General features: G+C 36.6%; 1 protein-coding gene across 4 annotated transcripts in view; it reads left to right on the top strand.

The window, feature by feature from the left end:
* The window catches only part of Rab23 (RAS oncogene family member Rab23), a 364,665-nt gene that overhangs the window by 218,394 nt on the left and 126,023 nt on the right, over positions 1-20,248 (top strand). For all 4 annotated transcript variants that reach the window (XM_081755290.1, XM_081755310.1, XM_081755300.1 and 1 more), the window contains one exon: positions 13,346-13,467. In XM_081755290.1, coding sequence (XP_081611416.1) covers positions 13,346-13,467 — 122 coding nt within the window. The remainder of the gene's footprint in view (positions 1-13,345; positions 13,468-20,248) is intronic.

Genomic DNA, 20,248 nt, shown 5'->3' with positions numbered 1-20,248 from the left:
AAATATGACCATCTCGGGCATTATGAACAAGAAAACACTATGTTTGTGTCTTATGATGGCTTGAACAATATTAATATTCATTCATTTTCAATATTCCTGTAGTAAATAACCTATTTTAGGAACAGACTACCTATCCTTAATTCTTCATGGCTTGATGATTAGTCTTTTTGTCGTTGGTACTGAAGACCCACTTTGATTCTCAATGGGGGCTCATTTAGAACTCTACATTACAGTGTAGGTAAGTGGCTATCAACCTGGGATCCGCGGTGGACAATTCAGGGGAACGAGGTAAATAATTAGTAATGGCAGATAAGAGACTTTAACTTTCTTTAACTGTAATTATGTAATTAGAATTAACCTAAATACTTTCAGACTAACGAAGGAGTTCGGTACAAATATAGTGGAAACAGGCCATAAAGGACATCGGGAGTTTTCATATATCAACTACGCTAAAAATTTAAATACTTTTGCTAAGTGCTTTTTAAAGTTAATATTAAGAGTTAATAATAATAATAATAATAATAATAATAATAATAATAATAATAATAATAATAATAATAATAATAATAAAATATATTCTACCATTTCTGCTGCATTCGCCGGTGTTTAGTTAAACTCCTTGTCTTTGATTAAACGTCGCAATTTTATGCTTTAATAAAGTTCATCAATTGTACCTCTTTTTCCTTCCACCGTACCTTCTGCTACATCTTTCGTGACTTATTTCCTTCTTAACCAATGTCTCAACCACTTACTCTTCTTTCTTTTAATTATATCTAACATTGTTTATTTTCTCCTAACTTCTCTTTTTTTCTTTACTTTTTGTTCATCCCAGCTAATTTTTCTTAATTATTCTCCACACTTACCTTGGGGGAGGGAGGCACGGTGACTCAGTGACGGAACGCTTACCGTTGGGCGTGGAGTCCTTGGTTCGATCCGCGACCAAGTAACTTTGTAAGGGACAACATCATATTCGTGAGATTTCTCGGGATACTTCCATTTCCTCCCACATCCTCATTCCACCATCTCCCTTAACCTAAATAGCATAATGGTGGGACGTTAAACTGAAAGATTTTTCTACTTTTACATTTCCCGATCGTAGATCATGTAGTTCGGATCCACGTTAAAACTGTAGTTCCACATGCATATAGCCTCGGCGGTGTTGAACGGGACGCTAAACGTCTAATCAACCAATCCGCACTAACTTTCAAAAGCTTTCAGTTTCTTTTCCTTGATTTTGCTTAGTCTTCATATTCCTACCTCATAGAGTAAGGATCTACATTCAATTTGATTTGGACCGCAGTGGCTCAGTGGTAGAGTGTTCACCTCTGGTACCTTGGATCCTGCGTTCAAACCTGCTCTCGCCGAGTGAACTTTGTGGTGGACAAACACCGTGTGCGTGGGTTTCCTCGGGGTTCACTTATTTCCTCCTACTTTCTTCATTCCACCGTTTTATTTATTGTTCATCATCACCGTCTTCTTTAGCCTAGTCGGCATAATCATGGGACGTAAAACTCAAAAATTTCATTTCATTTCATTCTTTGATTTGATTTAATTTTGAGATTAGCATTCCTTGCAGCATTGAATCCATTTGAGATGTGGACCTACAGCTTAACGTGAGATCCAAACCACATGAGTTGTTGCCGGAAATCAAACCTGCGTTTCCATCCACGCCAAAGGCGCGTACGCTAACCGCTTAGTCATGGGGGAGCTCCCCATAAAGTGCAATATCTACATGAAGCAGTTTGTCTTTTTTTTTTCTTTTTGTGCTTCTTTCAAGGACCAACAAAATAGACTCTTCTTCATAAATACTTCTTTCGTCATTCCCATCCTATCTTTTATTTCATTTCCGCACTTTGTGTCTTCACTATAAATATGCCACATTGACTTGACACCCGGTCTTCCGTTTCAGGCGCTGCTATCGGCTGAAGGAATTCCACTCTCTTTCGCTAAGACTCTCTCGCTTAGCAGCTGCTGAACCCTTATTGGCTCAACGCGTGGGTGTGTCGGGGTGTGAGCTTTAGTTCGCATTTTTGCCACGGCTCAAGTTATTTTGGCAGCACAATAGTAATACTATTAAGGTACCGGAAACTAGTTACCTACTTTACCTTCTCTCTTCATTGCTTTCATCGTTCCATGTTTAACACCGACTTATATTGACTTTCCGCCGTTTCTTTTTATCCCCTTTAAATGTATGTAAAGGCGGCTATTAAAGAAACATGTTTTATCTAAATAGTATTCAACGTAACTAGGGGTGCAAATCTAGAAAAAAAAACTTGAAAATCGCTGGTGTAAGTCAATGTCTCATATAGCAGAGGTGCTGAGAAAAATGTATCAACAGGTTGACTGCCAGGGTGATTTGAGGGTACTGGTCCCAGGAGGCTATAAATTTCTTCTTACCTTTGGCTCAATTATGGATAGTCATGTCGCATTTTTGTCGCGATATTTTGCTTCTCCCGAAAATGTACCAATGGGAGCCGAGCACCATTTGTCATGCTCATTATCTCACAGTAATTTGTGACAATGAGCATCATATATAATGCTCAAGAACCTGAATAGGTTAGTAATTTGTGATATCAAGCTTCAGCACCACATATGATGCTTATGGCAGTCAACCTGTAAACTCGAACCAATCCAACATTGTAAGGGAAGTAGTTGATCTGTCTACGTGAGCTCTCTCGATAATGAAACCAATCCAACACTTTAATGGAAGTAGTTGATCTGTAGTCTACGTGAGCTCTGTCCGTAATGAAACCAATCCAACACTTTTAGGGCAGGTGTTGATCTGTCTACGTGAGCTCTATCGATAATCGAACGGAAGACTTGCCGATTCCATAACACTTTAACAAATCGGAATTTACGTTGAGTCCTCAGTAATAATAATAATAATAATAATAATAATAATAATAATAATAATAATAATAATAATAATAATAATAATAATAATAATAATAATAATAATAATAATAATAATGCTTATGTGCTTCAAGGTGTATTACTTGTAATGAACATACCAACAGTGATACAATATTGCAAAAATATATTTATTTGGTAACCAAAGGAAAATTTTGGAACACAATAAATATTGCTGCTGTTGAAGAAATTAAGAACAATATCATGACATTACACCTGAAGTTAATGACAGTAATAGTTGTGTGAAAGTTTCTCTCAAGATTTTCACCTTTTAAGCATTAAGCAACTGCACGCTTGTTTTCTTTAACTTTAAATTTCTCACCTAGAAGAGATTTCTTTTACAACAAATAGCACAAGCAAAAAAATAAAAATAAAAATAAAATAAAATAAAGAAAATACTCCTGTGAGGTATTTGTTTGTGTTTCTTGTATATACGATAATCCACTCTTTACTGTGGAATGTAGCAAGTCATATTTTAAAGAATAATTTATATCTAAAACAGAGAAAGGGTTAAAACATTATCCATTAACAGCAAGAGTGACATCTGTTCTTTTATTTCAGATATATTATCTTCAAACATAATATTTTTTTAAAGGAGAAAGTACCGTACATTTGACTGTTTAACTTCAGACTATGGTATAAAATTAAAACGTTCATTATGTTTGTAGAAAAACTCTTGACTTGTAGTCATTTGAATTATGACATAATATAAGGGATTGTATTGTTATAGTATTTTGTTTTGACATAAAATCTCAGTATTATGTTGACATTTTTCTGAGGCGAGATATACAAAATGGATCAGAATATGTTCATACCTAACGCACTTCACTGTCATACTCCTTATATAGTACTTGGGAAACTACTTGTAAGTACAAAAGGCATGTACAGAGAAGCAAAAGTGCACTCATGGGGGGTCTACAGGGTCCGGGTTCCCCAAACTTCTTAACCCAACATGCATTTGTACATTTTGTTAATAAAACTATACTTGTTTAACAGAGAAATGATGGATGTAGCATGAAAATTTGATTTTACACTTCGTCTGTGCTCTTTCTCTTATAAAAAAACAATCTAGTTCTATCATTTTTTCTGAATCTATCATATCTATCATCTATCTATCATATGTTTATTGCCTTTGCTACGGAAACCATGGGAGCCTTTAGCAAGGAACCTAGGGAATTCCTAAAGGAAATCGGATTGAAATTAAATCTGAAGACAGAAGATCCAAGAAGTGCACAATTTTTATTTCAACGCATTAGTCTAGCAATTCAGCGAGGTAATGCAGTTAGCATTTTAAGTTCCTTCCCTTCTTCTAAAATGGAAGAAATTTTTTATTTGAAATGAACCAGAAATTATGAACATTTTGGACTGAAAATTTTGTAAACTATTTAAGTTTTGTTAGCTGCATGATATTTCTTATGCTACTTCCAAAGATGAGGAAGATGTACTTATTCGCTCTTCTCAATTATGAATAGCCTAGTTTCTAGATTTTACATTTCAAACAAAAGAATTAGTGTAATGTATCTTCTGTCCATAATTGTCTATGACAACCATTTTTTTCTGTGGCAATGAATTTTCAATATTCTTAAGTTTATTATTTTACATTGATGTTCATTATTCAGATGTTTCACTGTATTATTTTCAATGAAAAATTATGTACCTCTTATTACATTTCTGAAAATATAAGTGGAAGTATTTTACAATTATTTATCGTCTTTTCGGGTACATAATAATACCCGTTTAATACTACATGGACATAGGAGTACATGCTGTACATGCAAGCGTAAAATAGTTTACTTCCGTTTTGTAAGTTTTACTGAAGTTTGTCATATGTTTCATCGTCTCACCTCGAGTTCAAGGATGTACTTCTCGTCTCTTTTCGAGAAGATATTTGAGACTGCACGAGAAATTTCTTGTGTCGTGAGCAACTTACTTATCTCACATTGTTTCTCTGTGTCGCTTCTCCGATAGTAAAGTTCTGTTCTGGACGTCATAATTTCGACCTGGTGAAATTGAGTGCACTATACTTTTACACTATATACTTTTAGAATGGTCATCCTGAACAAAACGTCAGGCATTTCGAGTACCTGATTGCTTAACGTATCCAAAAACTTCATTTATTTTTACCCAGCGGGATTATATATAGTCGATTTCTTATCGTACGTGTTCAGCTTCACCTAAATCATGTCAATATTGATTGATTAAAGTTTATAACGTGTTTTTAGCACCAATCCTACATGAAATTTTGGGTGTTATCTTCACGTGAGATCCTAACTACCGCGTAAACTGCCATCCAGCAACAAACCTACGTCTCCTATCTAGAGATGGAAATGTTTATTAGTCAGTCAGAAGGCAACACTCAAACTGTGTTTGTGGGAGACACTGGCTCAGTGGTAAAGTGCTTATCTCTGGTGCGTGTGGTCCTTGATTCGATCCCCGTCCAAGTAAGTTTGTGCTGGACAACATCGTGTCCGTGGGTTTTCTCGGGGCACTCCCATTTCCTCCCACATCCACCAATTCTCCCATCACCATTCACTTGGGTTATTCATGGTCTCTCTTAGCCTAAAAGTCATAATAGTGGGACGTTAAACTGAAAGATTTTACTTTCATTTTCAAATTGTCGTTTATGGTTGCAGATGTAATCTGTACGTGAAACTGTAATAGAGCGTTACCAGAGCTGATCATTTTACCAGTAAATCGATCATGCCACTTATTTCTTACTAGAGGTACTGTACTGTACGTAATACATTCGCAAATTGAATTGAACCATGCTGTAACTGTACATTGCACGTGGTAATGGTGTTTTGCGGGTCACTTAATTGTGTTTTCTTTACAATATTAAAAAAAAAAGTAAGTTGTCACCTGTAAAAAAAAAAAAAAACTTTTTCGGAGGAAGTACAAAACCCCAGAAGGGATAAAGTCATATGTATGATGAACGCGTACAGAAGAAGTGGCTTGGTTTTGGAATTCTTCAAGTGGTTTTCTTAAGCATTCCTCAAGACATCTCCTGCGTGATTCCTGTCTCGTGACGTCTCCCCCATCCCCCTCCAAACCATTCGTCTTTTATTTTCTCATTCTTCGTTTGTCACGAAGCAAGGCCACTGAATGAAAAGATTCAAATCCTGTTTGCAAGGAACACCTACGTCGCAAAAAATGAAATTTTCATCTCTTTCGATTAATGAAGATGCATTATTTTATTTTAAAAATTTATTTAATACTAAGAAAAATATTCTCTCTCTCTCTCTCTCTCTTGTGATATAATATTTAAAAGAACTAGGTTAATGTACTATCATAGATGAATGGTAAGTGTGGTCTTGACTTCAATTCCCGTTGTGGTACATATACAGGATGTTTCAAAATAACACCGACAACGTTTGGGAGGTGATTCCTGACACCAAAATAAGACAACAAGTATAGATCAATCCGGATGCCCAAATGCTCCCTTTCTGAATTATAGGCTGCCGAGAATATATTTTAAAAAATGAATTTTAAATGTCCATAGCTCCCAAAACTATGTGACCTACCGTAATCGGGTCAAGACTTCATTTAGGAACTAATATGTGCGTTATCCAAAAATACATGTTTCAAAATCCTAAGGTACTCAAGCAACAATTTTTATAGAAGGAGTTTGGCTACGGACATATAATTTGAAGTATTCATCTACTACTTCTATAAAAATTGTTGCGTGAATACCGCAGAATCCTAAAACATGGATATTTGGATAGGGTACATACTAGTTCCTAGGAGCTATTGACCTTTAAAGTTTTTTTTTTTTTTCATGTTTTCGGCAACTTACAATTTCGAAATGGCAGATTTCTGCACTCACGTTGGTCTATACTTTTTCTTATCTTGGTGTCAGGAATCACCTCCTAAACGTTGTCGGTGTTGTTTTGAAACACCCTGTACTTTTTCTTACCGAGCATTATAAGTAAATTCTTGAAGTATCTAAGTAGGGTCCAGCAGGTAACAGAGTCAAGTACATTGTTTGTTTATTGATGTTTCGCATCCTGTTTCAGCAGCGAGGCTATACGGGACTAAATTTAGAACCTACAGTTTGAGGTAAGGTCCGTCGACCCTGGAACAGTAGGGTCTACGGACCTTTAGTTTGAGGTGGAATCCGAATCACCATAATGCGTTCAATGCTCACCGACCAGAGATCCAAAACAGGAAATTATTTCTCTAAAATCTAAAACCGTCCTCTTTTTTTTTTTTTTTTTTTCTTTCTGAAGTTTGTTGAATTGCAATCCTGATTCATATAGATACAAAATTCGTATTACCCATGTATAGTGCATACCTTTTATAGTTTTATCTTTAAAAGTTCGGATAAAAAGGTGTCCATTATTCGCTGCAAGATACGAATATATTTGTAAACACGTTAGTGGTAAATCGCATAAATTATTTAAGACAATTGGATATTTTAGTACTTTTTAATGTCAGCTACTGCTGCAGGTTTGTGATGACGTCATTGGCTGCGGTAGGTTTCAAGTATTTGTGCTGGTCCTTTATCACGATTTCAGAAGTTGAGGGTCAAAAAGGTTTTCTCTCTGTTGACAGCCATAGTGGAGAGGCGAGAATTAATAGAAATGCCACCGCGTAATTTTCAACAATTTACTATATGTATATTTTTATTATCTTAATTAAAAGATTAATCTATCTATTTATGCTAGGAAATAACTTTATGAAGGGATATTTTGCGAATATTGTTTTCCTGAACTTATGTAAGCAGTATTTTATGCTACTTCAGTAATGATATCTTTGATCTGTGCATTTTTCTCAAATGAATCTCAAAGTCAAGGCCGAATAGGAAAGTTCTTGTCGACGAGCTTACACGTTCAGAATGGCCTGAAACAAGGAGATAAGTTGTCATTATTATTCAGTTTGTTCTGCAGTACGCTATAAAGAAAATCAAAGATACCAACCAGGGTCTAGAGCTGACTCGTATTCACCAGGTTATGGCGTATGCTGATAATGTAAATTTAATAGGGGATGATAGGAGAACAATAGAAAGAAATGCTGAGGACTTATTAAACGCTTGCAGGGACATGGGTTTAAAAGTAAATGCAGAGAAAACTAAATACATGGAAGTTCGTCGAAATTGTAATATTGCAAATTATGGATGCTGTCAAAATGTCAAATAATACTTTCGATAAAGTGAATATTTTCAAAAAATATAGGATCAGTGTTAACAGACCAAAATCATATTCACGAAGAAATTAAATGTCGACCAAATGCAGGGAATTCCTGATATTATTCAGTTCAAATTCTCTTGTCGTCGTGCATTCTGTTGAGGAATTTGAAACTTAAACTATATATAACGATAATCATGCCTGTTGTTCTGTATGGTTGCGAAACATGGTCGCTTACTCTGAGTGAAGAATGTAGACTGAAAGTATTTGAAAATAAAATCCTAAGACGAATATTCGGACCCAAGAGAAACGGGAATGCGGAATGGCGGAAACTTTATAACAAAGAACTGCATAATTTATACAGTTTATCACGCTTTGTTGGGGTCATCAAGTCTAGGGGGTTAAGGTGGGCAGATCACTTAGCCAGAATGGAAGAAAATAGAAACGCTTTCAAAGTTTTAATTGGAAGTCCAATCAACCATTAGGAAGAAATAGGTGCAGATGAGAGGATGGCGAATTTCGCAGAAATAGGAATATAAAGTAGAAACTAGTGGTGGGCACAAAAACCGGTTTCTCGGTTTTCAGTTTTTAGGAAAACCAAAAGTTTCTTTTTGAAAATTCAAGAAACCGGTTTTTCACCAAAAACGGTTTCGGTTTTGTCCAAAACCGGTTCGGTTTTTCACCGTATTCTGTTTCGATATTCTTCAAAATCGGTTTCGTTTTTTTTATTTTCAAAATTGGTTCTATTTTTGACCAGAATAGTGTTTCGTTCTTCTTCAGAAACCGATTCCGTTTTTACAGAAATAGTTTTGTGTGTTTTCCAAAAATTTTCACTGAAACAAGTTTGCGTGAAAACTGAAACCAGTTTCCGGGAAAACCGAAACAGTTTTTTTTATATATAAAAACCGGTTTTGTCCATCCCTAGTAGAAACTGAATCCAGTTGGCTAAAGACAAAAGTCAATAGAGAGCCTTTGTGAACGGGCATTGAACCTGTAGGTTCTATAGACCATAGAGTGAGTTAGTTTTAATTTTCATGTGAGGAATCCACGGCAAGTAACACATATAAACATCTGTATTAATAATAATAATAATAATAATAATAATAATAATAATAAAAATACGTTTGTTTTTATTTTATTGGTTTATTTATAATAATTTTTACTCTTACATTGGAAATATTTTTGTTAACACTTTTTGGGAAAGAAAAAAAAATGGTACATTGTTTCAGAACTTGTACAATATTGACAATAAATGATACCAAAAAAATCCAAGCAGAATATCTTAAAAATTGAATATGTCTTCACTGTATAAGAAAACTATCACCGGAATCTTCGTGAAGAAGTTCGAAACTCGGACCATAATCGCAATCCCTCGATTCTATCCTCACAACAGCATAAATGTGAACGCGAGATACATGTTTAGGTAAGCTTCCCTTCGGGTAAAAGAATGTATACTTGCTATTTCACGGCTAAAATTTGAGCAAAGTAGTGCCAATAAATGTGCACATGAGACACGCTGCGTATATATAGCCCATAATTCATTCGCAAGAAAATTGTAGATCAAAGTATGGGTTATGCCCGTAGTTAGCCCCTACTGGACGTTAGCTCCACGTCGTTCGTCCGGAAAGTGTAAACATCTTTTTATAGTATCGAAGCTAATGAGACGTGAATCTACCATTTAAAGTATGATCTGAACTATACGAACTGCCTCGGAGGATCACATTTTCGCCTTGTGCACCGCAATGCATTTAATCCAGTTTTCTTCCTCAATTAATAAAAAAAAAAGTGACTTTTTGGCTTCACCGATTATCCATTTAGTGCACTAAGTAAAAATGAAAAATGAAATCTTTGAGTTTTACGTCCCGTGGTTATGCCGGTTAGGCTAAAGGAGAAAGTGATTATGAGTAATGAGTGAAATGGAGAAAGTGGGAGGAAACGGGAGAACATCGAGAAAACCCATGTACACGGTGTTTGTCCACCACAAAGTTCACTTGGCGGGGCTGGGATTGAACCCGGGACCCCAAGCACCAGAGGTGAACGCTCTACCACTGAGCCTCTACCACGTCTTGAAGGGCACCGTGTTTGGGTAATCTGAAAAGCCTTATATATACTAATGGTAATCAAATAATCATGGCGCCGTGGCGGACGCCGTATAATCTGAAACAGGCCTAAGAAATGCAGTGAAATGTTAGAATTTTCCCTCTTTTTTTGTTTTTTTTTCTTTTTTTTATTTACTTCTGTCTGTTTTGTGTGGGTGATGAGTACCCCCACAAATATTGTGGAGAATAGTTGAGCAGCAGAGAATTGCCAGAGTCGGCGTCCCCTGTAGTGTTGCCAGGTGAAGTAAAATAAATAGTGTGGAAATTAAAGTTTGTTGTTCCAGTTCCCATGTTGGACTGAGTAATGCTGACCCTAAATCTATGATGTTCAAATTCATAAATACAATAGCGCATTGATTTCACATAAAATCTAAGATGAACAACAACAAAAAAAGTAAAACTATTCGCATTAAACCTTTCTTTAATATAAAAAAGTTGTACATTTTCTCTAATAATAAAAAGTAAAAAATACCGAATCCTCTTGTTGTAAGCTTTCATTAAACGCAGGGCGGAGATTCACTTTCTGTTTTCTATCGTTGTTTTCTGTTTTAAGTTCACCACCTTTTGACTGTTTTATTGTTTCCTGCAGGAACTATTTAATGCAGAAGGATGGAAAAGGAAAAAGCTAAAAAAGTGTGAAGCCTTTATTTAGCATACAAATGGTGCGAAGAAGATGAAATCCACCTCCAAACACTTTTTATTATAGAAAAGGATATGTGCATCCTACTTCACTCTGACACACACACACGTTTATTTTCCATGTTCTGATGTCAAGCCATCATGATCTAAAACTTTGCCCAATACTTTCTTTCCCATGATTATGGTTCTCCTTCTGCGATTTGTTTTGTTCACTTTGGCCCATATATTTTTTTTTCTAAATTCTCTCTCTATTGTTTTTAAAACGAATACAGTGGGAAATAAATTGTTGAATTTTGTTGTAATCTATGTTTTGTTCAAATCAAAATGAGAACGAAAAAGTTGTTAGATTTTCTTTGAATTTATAGCTGTAACCTCTACACATATTAACTAGGAACATTTCCTTCCATATGAAATCTGTATTTAGAATTACAAATTCACACTTAGAGCAGCTCCTACTGAAGGTATGAAGTTAGCATCGGCGCGAAAGACTGGTTCGATTCTCGGTGGGAGTTCATGTGTTTTGAATCCCTCACTGTAGGTCTACGTCTCATAAACCTCGTTACTGAAATGAAGTGAAGTGAAATGTTTAACGTCCCACGATTATGCTCAGTGGCGTATTTACGATTTTGTTTCGGGGGGGGGTTGCTAACTTCCGGGGGGAGCTTTGCCTAAATATGTGAATATTCTGTAAGATATTTCATATACTTTACTATAGTAAGTAAGACTTTGGGGGAGCTTAAACCCGGAAGCCCCCTCCTAAATACGCCACTGATTATGCCTATTAGGCTAAGGAAGACGATGATTAAAAGCAAGTGAATGATGATGGAAGAATTTGTGGAATGAGAATGTGGGGGAAACTGGAGTACCCCGAGAAGACCGCACATACACAATGTTGTCCACCAGAAAACTAACTTGGCTGGAAATCGAACCAGGGACCCCCTGAGGTATGCGCTTTACCACTGAGCCACCATGGCCCCCGCTCTTCATTGTGATATTAACAAAGAGGACAGTATACAAGAGAAGGTAAATGAGACATAGTATAAATTGTGATTGTTCTTAAATTTCAGTTGCTGTTTAACTAAAATATTGTCCAATAATAAGGGATTAGCCAATAGACCACGTCGAGCTGAACAAAATTGCATCCAAGAGGATATACAGGGTGGCCCAAAAGTAGGTATGCACCGATGCATTGATCAAGTATAACGTACTAGTTTATGGGTTTATTTGTTTCTGTTGTTCCGAGCTTAAAGTATAAATAGAAAGGAATTAAGAACAAATAATAAAGAAATTAGGTCTACAATAAGAAATAATATGAAATACACTGAGCTGAACAGTACGGGACTGTATATCTACTTTTGGGCCACCCTGTATTCTCATGTGTAGTTGTCGAGAAAATCGAAAAAAAAAAAAAAAAAAAAAGAGAACTGTCTCAGCGGTAAAAAGTAGATCATTCGTTGGCAAATATGAGTAATATTTGACAGTTTTTTGTTTTGCTGGAAAATCGTGGTATATATGCATTGAATACTTGAATACTGTGGACTCGATTACCGGCGGGAGTTTATATGGTTCGGATTCCACGTTAATCAGTAGGTCCACGTCTCATATAGCCTCGCTGCTGAACCGGACGTTAAACTCAAAGTCACCTTACCTTGAATACTGTGTGCAGGCGCGCACCCAAAAATTGAAATTGTTAAGGGTTCAAGACAAGCCAGTCCGTCTATGTAGTATTGAATGGATATTATTCTGCATCCGAAAAGGCAATAAATAATTGTAAAATACTTCCACCTACATTTCCTGGGGAAAAAATGATAGAACTAGATTATTTTCATAAGAGCAAGAATACAAATCAAGTTTTCGGGCTACATCAACCATTTCCCTGTTAAACAAGTAGAATTTTATTGAAATGAAATGGAATTTTTGACTTTTACGTCGCACGATTATGCCGGTTAGGCTAAAGGAGACGGTGATGATGAGACATGAATGAAATGGTTGAATGAAGAACGTGGGAGGAAACGGGATAACCCCGAGAAAACCCACGAACACGGTGTTCGTTTGGCGGGAGCAGGGTTTGAACCCGGGACCCCAAGCACCAGAGGTAAACGCCCTACCATTAAGCCACCGCGGCGTCAGGAAGTTATGTTGGGATGTCTGGACCCCTGTGGGTGTGCCCCTGACTATCTGTATGTAGCAAAATGCATTGTTAACTAGAAGATTTTTTTATGTCTTTTGCTAACGGTAACACATTATCTTTACGCAAATACTACTTCTAAACATTTAAAGTCTGTCAACATGACGCAGTGGACTTTTTGTTAGTGTATATCGTGAAGAGAGATTTGTTTTTAATTCCTTCCTACAAAATTAGCCGGTATCACGCTCTCCAAAAGTTTCAGCGTAACGTAGGTTAAATTAAATTTTTCAGAGTTCGATCACGTCCTGGCCACAATTCAACGTGTCAGCTAATTTTCATATATATAAAAAAGAAAATGTGACTTTTAATTAATTCATGAAAGCTCATGTTGATATTTAGAAGTTAATTTCTGTGGTCTAATTTTTCACTCTTTAATTTTTTTGCAGGTGGTGATAGTGGGAAATGGTGCTGTAGGAAAATCTAGTATGATTCAACGATATTGTAAAGGAACATTTACCAAAGATTACAAAAAGACAATCGGCGTCGACTTCTTGGAAAGGCAGATAGAGTAAGTACACTATTTTAATTTTATCCAAGTGTTAGAAGTGAGTCAAAAAAAAAAAAAAAATTATGCAATTCAGAGAAGAGAATTGTTTAATACTTTTTTTTTAATGATACAGTGGCGAAGCGTGATTATAAAAATAGGGACAAGTAAAGCAATAATATAAAACTAAAGGTGAACTCTCCATTCGGGATAGAGTGCGAGATAAGGTCGCACGTAGAGATGTTGACCTTTCTAAAGTTCCTCAATTATGCACCGAGGCTAAGGGAGGTGGAAGAGCTACGTGTGTGTGCTGTAGAATAAAAATCCAGTAAAGGGTTGTCATCGAAAGTTGGATAAAAGAAGACTGAAAATAATTAACAAGAGAAAAGTAAACTACTTAGGCATTAATAAAGATGTCGTATTAGGGCTGCGATAGGAGAAAGATGGAATGAAACATTTAAGTTTTACGTCCTACGATTATGCTCTCTAGGCTATACGAGACGGAAGAATAACGAAGGTAAATGAGTATAATACTTTCGGTGAAATAATAATATTGGAGAAAACTGGAGAACCCACGAACACGATGTTGTACATATGCTCTATAATGGAACCTAGGATCCGTCGCACTAAAAGTAATCGATTCACCACTGAACCACTGTTTCGCGGATGTGATAGGAGATATTTTAGTAGGTAAGAGAGGAAGGAGAAGAAGAATAAAACTACAAATAATGGGCGCTTTTTGTTTTACTTTAAAATTAATGCATTAGTAGAGAACTGTATTGAAGCTCCTAATATCAAAAAGTGCATGCCTGTGATTGCATTATGATTATTATTACTAGCTGAAATGCCCGTACTTCGCACGGAGCAAATAAGTATATGGGAAATATTTGAATCCTCTTCCTCCTTAAAACATTTATTTCAATGAAAATGCAATGATAAAAATACAGATCTTACTGTAGTTTTGGCATAAATATTAAAACGCCCTACCCTTGCAGAATACGTCTTTAATCAAATTGATATCATCTTTGAAAAACAGGTGAAAGTGGGTACTAATCATCTTCCAAAAGCCTTTCAAACGGATCAGACGTTTTTCCGACCCGGAAAACTATGAATTCAACACAAATCTGTTATTTTTGATATTTTATTTTTCACATCACCAACCTCACTCTCTGCAAATGGGCATGAACTAAGACTTAAACAGCATTGAGTGCGTTACTATTCATTTCAGCAACCCCCGAAAACTATAAGTTTGGGATTTGGCACTAATATCGCTCACTTTCGATTATTTTTACATGTCACAATCCCCCCCCCCCCAGGCTGCTAACGGGGCCTGAACTTCAACTTAAATGGAATCAGAACTGCCACCAATTAACTTAGCGACGCTGAAAACAAATGATTCTACACTAATATCGGTTATTTCGATATTTTTACGCATCACCATTTCAGCCCCTCCCTTGGTGCCAATGAGGGCTTTAATCGGATTTAAATGGCATCGGGGGTGTATCACTATTTATCTGAGCTACCCCGAAAACTATGGATTCGACACTAATATCCGTCGTTTTTGATTATTTTATATATTTCCCCTCCCTTCTCCCTAGGAGTGCTAGGGGGGTCTTAATCCAACTGGGAGCTGACTTTGGAGTTAAAGGGCACAAAGCTGTCACAAATCAACTTGAGGACCATGAAAACTATGGATTCGACACTCATATCGATCGTTTTCGATCATTTTTATATGTCACCCCTTCTATTCCCCTTAAGTGTGCTAAGGGATCTTACCCTCAATGAGAAGCTGAAATTGAACTGAAAGGATATTGGAATTGTCACTAATCAGCTCATAGACCCCAAAAACTATGGCCTCGATACGAATATGGGTTAGTTTCGATCATTTTTATGTCTCTGCCTCCTCCTTCCCCTAGATCTTACCCCTAACAGTATTCTTTTCTAAACTGTAAGTAATGTGTCTACTAAGTTTGTTTAAACTTACTCCAGGCATTCCAAAGTTATGCTGGAACATACACACATACATCCAGTTTTTGTATATAAAGATTATTATTATTATACAATTTTTGCCACTTATTTCTCAACAGTTCAGAACAGTCTTTTAAAACTGATGGTCTGTGACGTCATAGTTGGCTGCTTCCTTTCTTAGTAACAGCATGGAGAGAAGGAGGAGGAAGCCTGTCGTTGAGAAAGAGGAGTGGTGCCAACCAAACAAGTACATCGTTAGCGTAGTCAATGATTTTTTTTAGACATATTCCTAACAATGACATACATACTCCAAACGGTGACACACACACTTCTAACAATCATAGATTCTTAACAGTGACACACACACACTTCTGTCAGTGACAGACATGCTTCTAACAGTGACAAACAGGTTCTTAACAGTGACACACACACACTTCTAACAGTGACACACATGCTTCTAGTAACAGTGACAGACATGCTCTCAACAGTGAGAGACTCCTAACAGTGACACACTTCTAGCAGTGACAAACAAACTCCTAATGTGACACTATGCACTTCTAGCAGTGAAAGATAGATTCCTAACAGTGACGCACACTTCTAATAGTGACACACATACTTCTAACAGTGACAGACATGCTCCTAACAGTGACAAACAGGTTTTTAACAGTGATACACACACTTCTAGCAGTGACAGACATACTTCTAACAGTGACGGACATGCCCTCAACAGTGACAGACTCCTAACAGTGACACACTTCTAACAGTGACAAACATGCTCCTAACAATGAGACATACTACTAGCAGTAACAGACACATTTGTAACAGTGACAAATGCACTTCTAACAGTGACACAAATACTCCTAACAGTAAATCCGTGAGTACACTGCCAACACTTGGATACTCCATCCTCCTCTTTCATCCTTTCCCTCCTCCCTTTCTCCAGTGTTTCTCTCTGCTATTTCCCTTATTTAAAAACCATCCTCCTACGCCATACATTAGGAGTTACAAATGACTGGTATAGAGATCCTAAAATTACTCTTGTTAGACATAAAATTAATAAAAGACCTTTTCTCCTTGTTGAAATTATCCGTCGCCACAATCATCGCTAAGTGTAATAATATATACTTCGTGGAAGAAAGAGATGAAAAAAAAATAGAGGTCATATTGTGCGCACATAAAATGGAGTCTTTAATAAATGGAAACCACAACGCAGCCATTTTTATGAGAACACTTTTCAACGGAAAATTGGTCCCGGCTCGTTTGACCACTTCATGATTTTTTTTTTAAACTGATACATAATGTTGTCTTAAGAAATCATCAAGGAAAGTTTAGAACAGGATTTTTTGTTGTTGTTGTTGTTTATTATTATTTAAGAAGAAAGAAAAGAGCCAAGTTGGAAACAAAGAGACGAAATGAAAACGTTTCGTTACGTTGCGAAGTTTTTCTTGGGAAATAATTTCTTAGAAGAAATAGTCAGGTGTAATACTTTCATTCTATGGTTAAAAGGATATAAATCAATCTTTATTTTATTACAACAAGGAAAGAAGACAAAGAAACAATGCAAATCATTAGTTGGCATTATTAGATGACTTCTCGCATCTCTTCGCTTTCCACAGGTTAGTCAGATATAAAATACAGTTTGCTTGTTATTTATTGAGTTGAGTTGATTTTGAGTCCCTTTCGCAGAGAGACTATATGAGACGGGACTTACTGATTAACATGGAATCCGAACCACATAAACTCCCGCCGGGAATCGAACCCAGGTCTCCTACACCAAAGGCGCATATTGTTATTTATTGTTTCGTATGAAATTAGATGGTGTAAGATAGCTAAACTTCGTTAGTTTTGTATCTCTTGCTAATCTTAAGGGCTTTAATTCGATTTAAACGGGGACCGCGGTGGCTCAGTTGTAGAGCGTTCATCTGTGGTACTTGCTGTCCCTGGTTCGATCCCAGATCGCGCCAAGTGAACTTCGTGGTAGACAAACACCATGTGCTTGGGTTTTCTCGGGTTCTCCCGTTTCCTCCCACTTCCTTCATTCCACCATTTCATTCATTTCTCATCATCACCGTCTCTTTTAGCCTAACCGCATAACCGTGGGACGTAACACTCAAAGATTTCGATTTAAACGATATCTGGAGTGTCACTAGTGATGCGACACTAATATCGGTCGTTTTAAATCATTTTATATGTTTTCCCTCCCTCTCCCCTTAGAAGTGCTAGGGGGTGTCAATCTCACTGGGAGCTTACCTTGGCATTAAAGGACGACAAAACTATCTGCAGTCACCTTAGGGATCCCAAAAACTATGTATTTGACACTAATATCGGCCATTTTCAATTATTTTTACATGACACCGTCTCCCCCCTCAAGAGTACTAAGGGAGGCTGAATTTGGATTTAGAATGGATTAGAAGTGTTAGTGTTAATCTCAGCTACCCCGAAAACTACGGTTTCGACACTCATATCGACCGTTTTCGATCATTTTTATGTCACCCCTCCTACCTGTGCTAAGGGGTCTTACCCAGTGTTTCTTCCAGACGTTTTTTGGGGGGCACTGCCCCCCGGACACTAAGAGTGCTCCCCGGTGGAGACCAAAATAATACGTCTATAATATAATAATAAGTAGAATAGTACCAGCAGGTCCCGCCAGAATAGTAAGAGTGCCTCCCGAACATTTTTCTGGAAGAACGACTGGTCTTGTCCTCTCTGGGAGACCGAAATTGGATTTAAAAAGACATTGGAACTGTCACCAATCGGCTTATGGACTTAGTAAACTATGGACTCGATACTAATATTGGTCATTTTAGATATTACAAATTGTATCCATATTGAAAAAAAAAGTGCTACGTTCGAGCAAGATAGGAGAGAAGAACAAATCGAATTCGAGGTTTCTCAACGGATTTACATGTGTCACAGTGCCCTATTACTGAAAATGTTACTTTTGGATGTTTGTTGTCTGTTCGTTCCGATTTCTGTACACTGACCTGGAGGTCATACCGCTCAACATATCCGGAGCAGTGTGTTCGCGATAGCTCAGTGGTTGGGCGTTCACCTCTGGTGCGTATGGTTCCTTTTCCGATCTCAGTTTATGTTACGTATTCATTGTAGTGGACAAATACAGTGTGCGTAAGTTTGCTCGGAGTTCCCCCCATTTCCTTCCACTTACTTCATATACAGAGTGTTTTAAAATAACACCGACAACGTTTGTGAAGTGATTCCTAACACCAAGATAAGACAAAGAAAAAAATATATAGATCAACCTGGGTACATTAATACTTCCTTTCGGAGTTATAGGCTGCTGAAAACATGAAAAAAAAAAAAAAAAAAGAATTTTAAGGTGTATTGCTCCAAAACTATGGTATCTACCATAGTCGGGTCAAGACTTCATTTAGAAACAGTATGTGTCCTGTCTAAATATCCATGTTTCAGAATCCTAAAGTACTCATGCAACAATTTTTATAGAGGGAGTTTGACTACAAGCGTGTAGTTTGAAGTACTCATTAACTACCTCTATAAACATTGTTGCTGAAGTACCTTATGATTCTGGAACATGGATATTTAGATAGGGCGCATACTAGTTTCTAAATGAAGTCTTGACGCGACTACGGTAGGTCACATAATTTTGGAGCTATAGACCTTTAAATTTTAGTTTTTCATGTTTTCAGTAGCCTATAATTCCGAAACGAAGCATGAGTGCACCCAGGTTGATATATATATATATATATATATATATATATATATATATATATATATATATATATATATATATATATATATATATATATAGTCTTATCTTGGTGTTAGGAATCACCTCCCAAACGTTGTCGATGTTGTTTTGAAACACCTTGTATATATCTGGGCCTATGGCGCGGACTTCTTATTTTTTCAGTAAGTGTTCATGATTTGGTACTTATAGCGTATGGTATTTTTTTCTTTGTTTTTTTTAATAGATGCAATTCACCAATGGTTTCCAAACTGAGGACTTCCCTGAGAGGTATAAAAGACTATTAAGGGAAGACAAGCTACCTAAATAAAATAAACCATGAAATTACTTTTTTTTTTTAATCCGCGATAACCTAAACTACATGTTGAGATCTTGTTTTTCCATTTCAATTATTTTTAGAAGTATTGGCACTTTCTTAAGATTGCATTGTGTAATTAAATAGATCATATTCATTGGTAAAGCTCGTATTGTATGATCTCATTTCTTTCATGGTATGAGTGAAACTTCAAAATCGATTCCAATGCAAAAATTCAGTAGGTGCTGAGCACTCATTAAAAGTGCTAAGGAGTATTTGACCCCCGGAGCACCCATGTACTCGACGCTATGACCGGAACAGTCTTTAAACTTAAGGTATTTATAAGATTCTCCAGGACTTTTGTCATATGAATACCTAAGAAGTAAAGCTAATCAGAGATTGGCATTGACCGACGTCTTCTTCATATAATGCTGAAGTCAAGAAAGTGTCGACCCTGGCCTCTAAACCAGCCATAGGCCACATCACCTTGTTCAAAATGGGAGACATGCATCCTTTACTTTTGTATTAATTCTTATTTAAGATTTTGTTCCAGAATTTTTCTGCTTTACCTTTGCCACGTCACCTTGAAATTCGATTTTAGCGCCAATAAACTTACTTAGGAGCCAAAACTTGAGTCTGTTTCGTTTCGAAAAGACGTGATAGCTCTGTCGCGCTTCGAAAAATGTATCTGTTCCTATTTGGAAGAGCTCTGTCGCGCCTTGGAAAATGTATTTGTTCCTATTTGAAAGAGCTCTGTCTTGTCCCGGAAAATATATACCTCTCCCTATTGTAAAACTTTTCGTCTCGGAAAATGTGTC

This window comes from Thermobia domestica, chromosome 1, assembly GCF_964235325.1.
Source record: "Thermobia domestica chromosome 1, izTheDome1.hap1.1, whole genome shotgun sequence".
In the NCBI taxonomy this organism is placed as follows: Eukaryota; Metazoa; Arthropoda; class Insecta; order Zygentoma; family Lepismatidae; genus Thermobia; species Thermobia domestica.
Note: the sequence above shows the minus strand (reverse complement) of the source record. Positions and strands in the feature narration are given on the sequence as shown.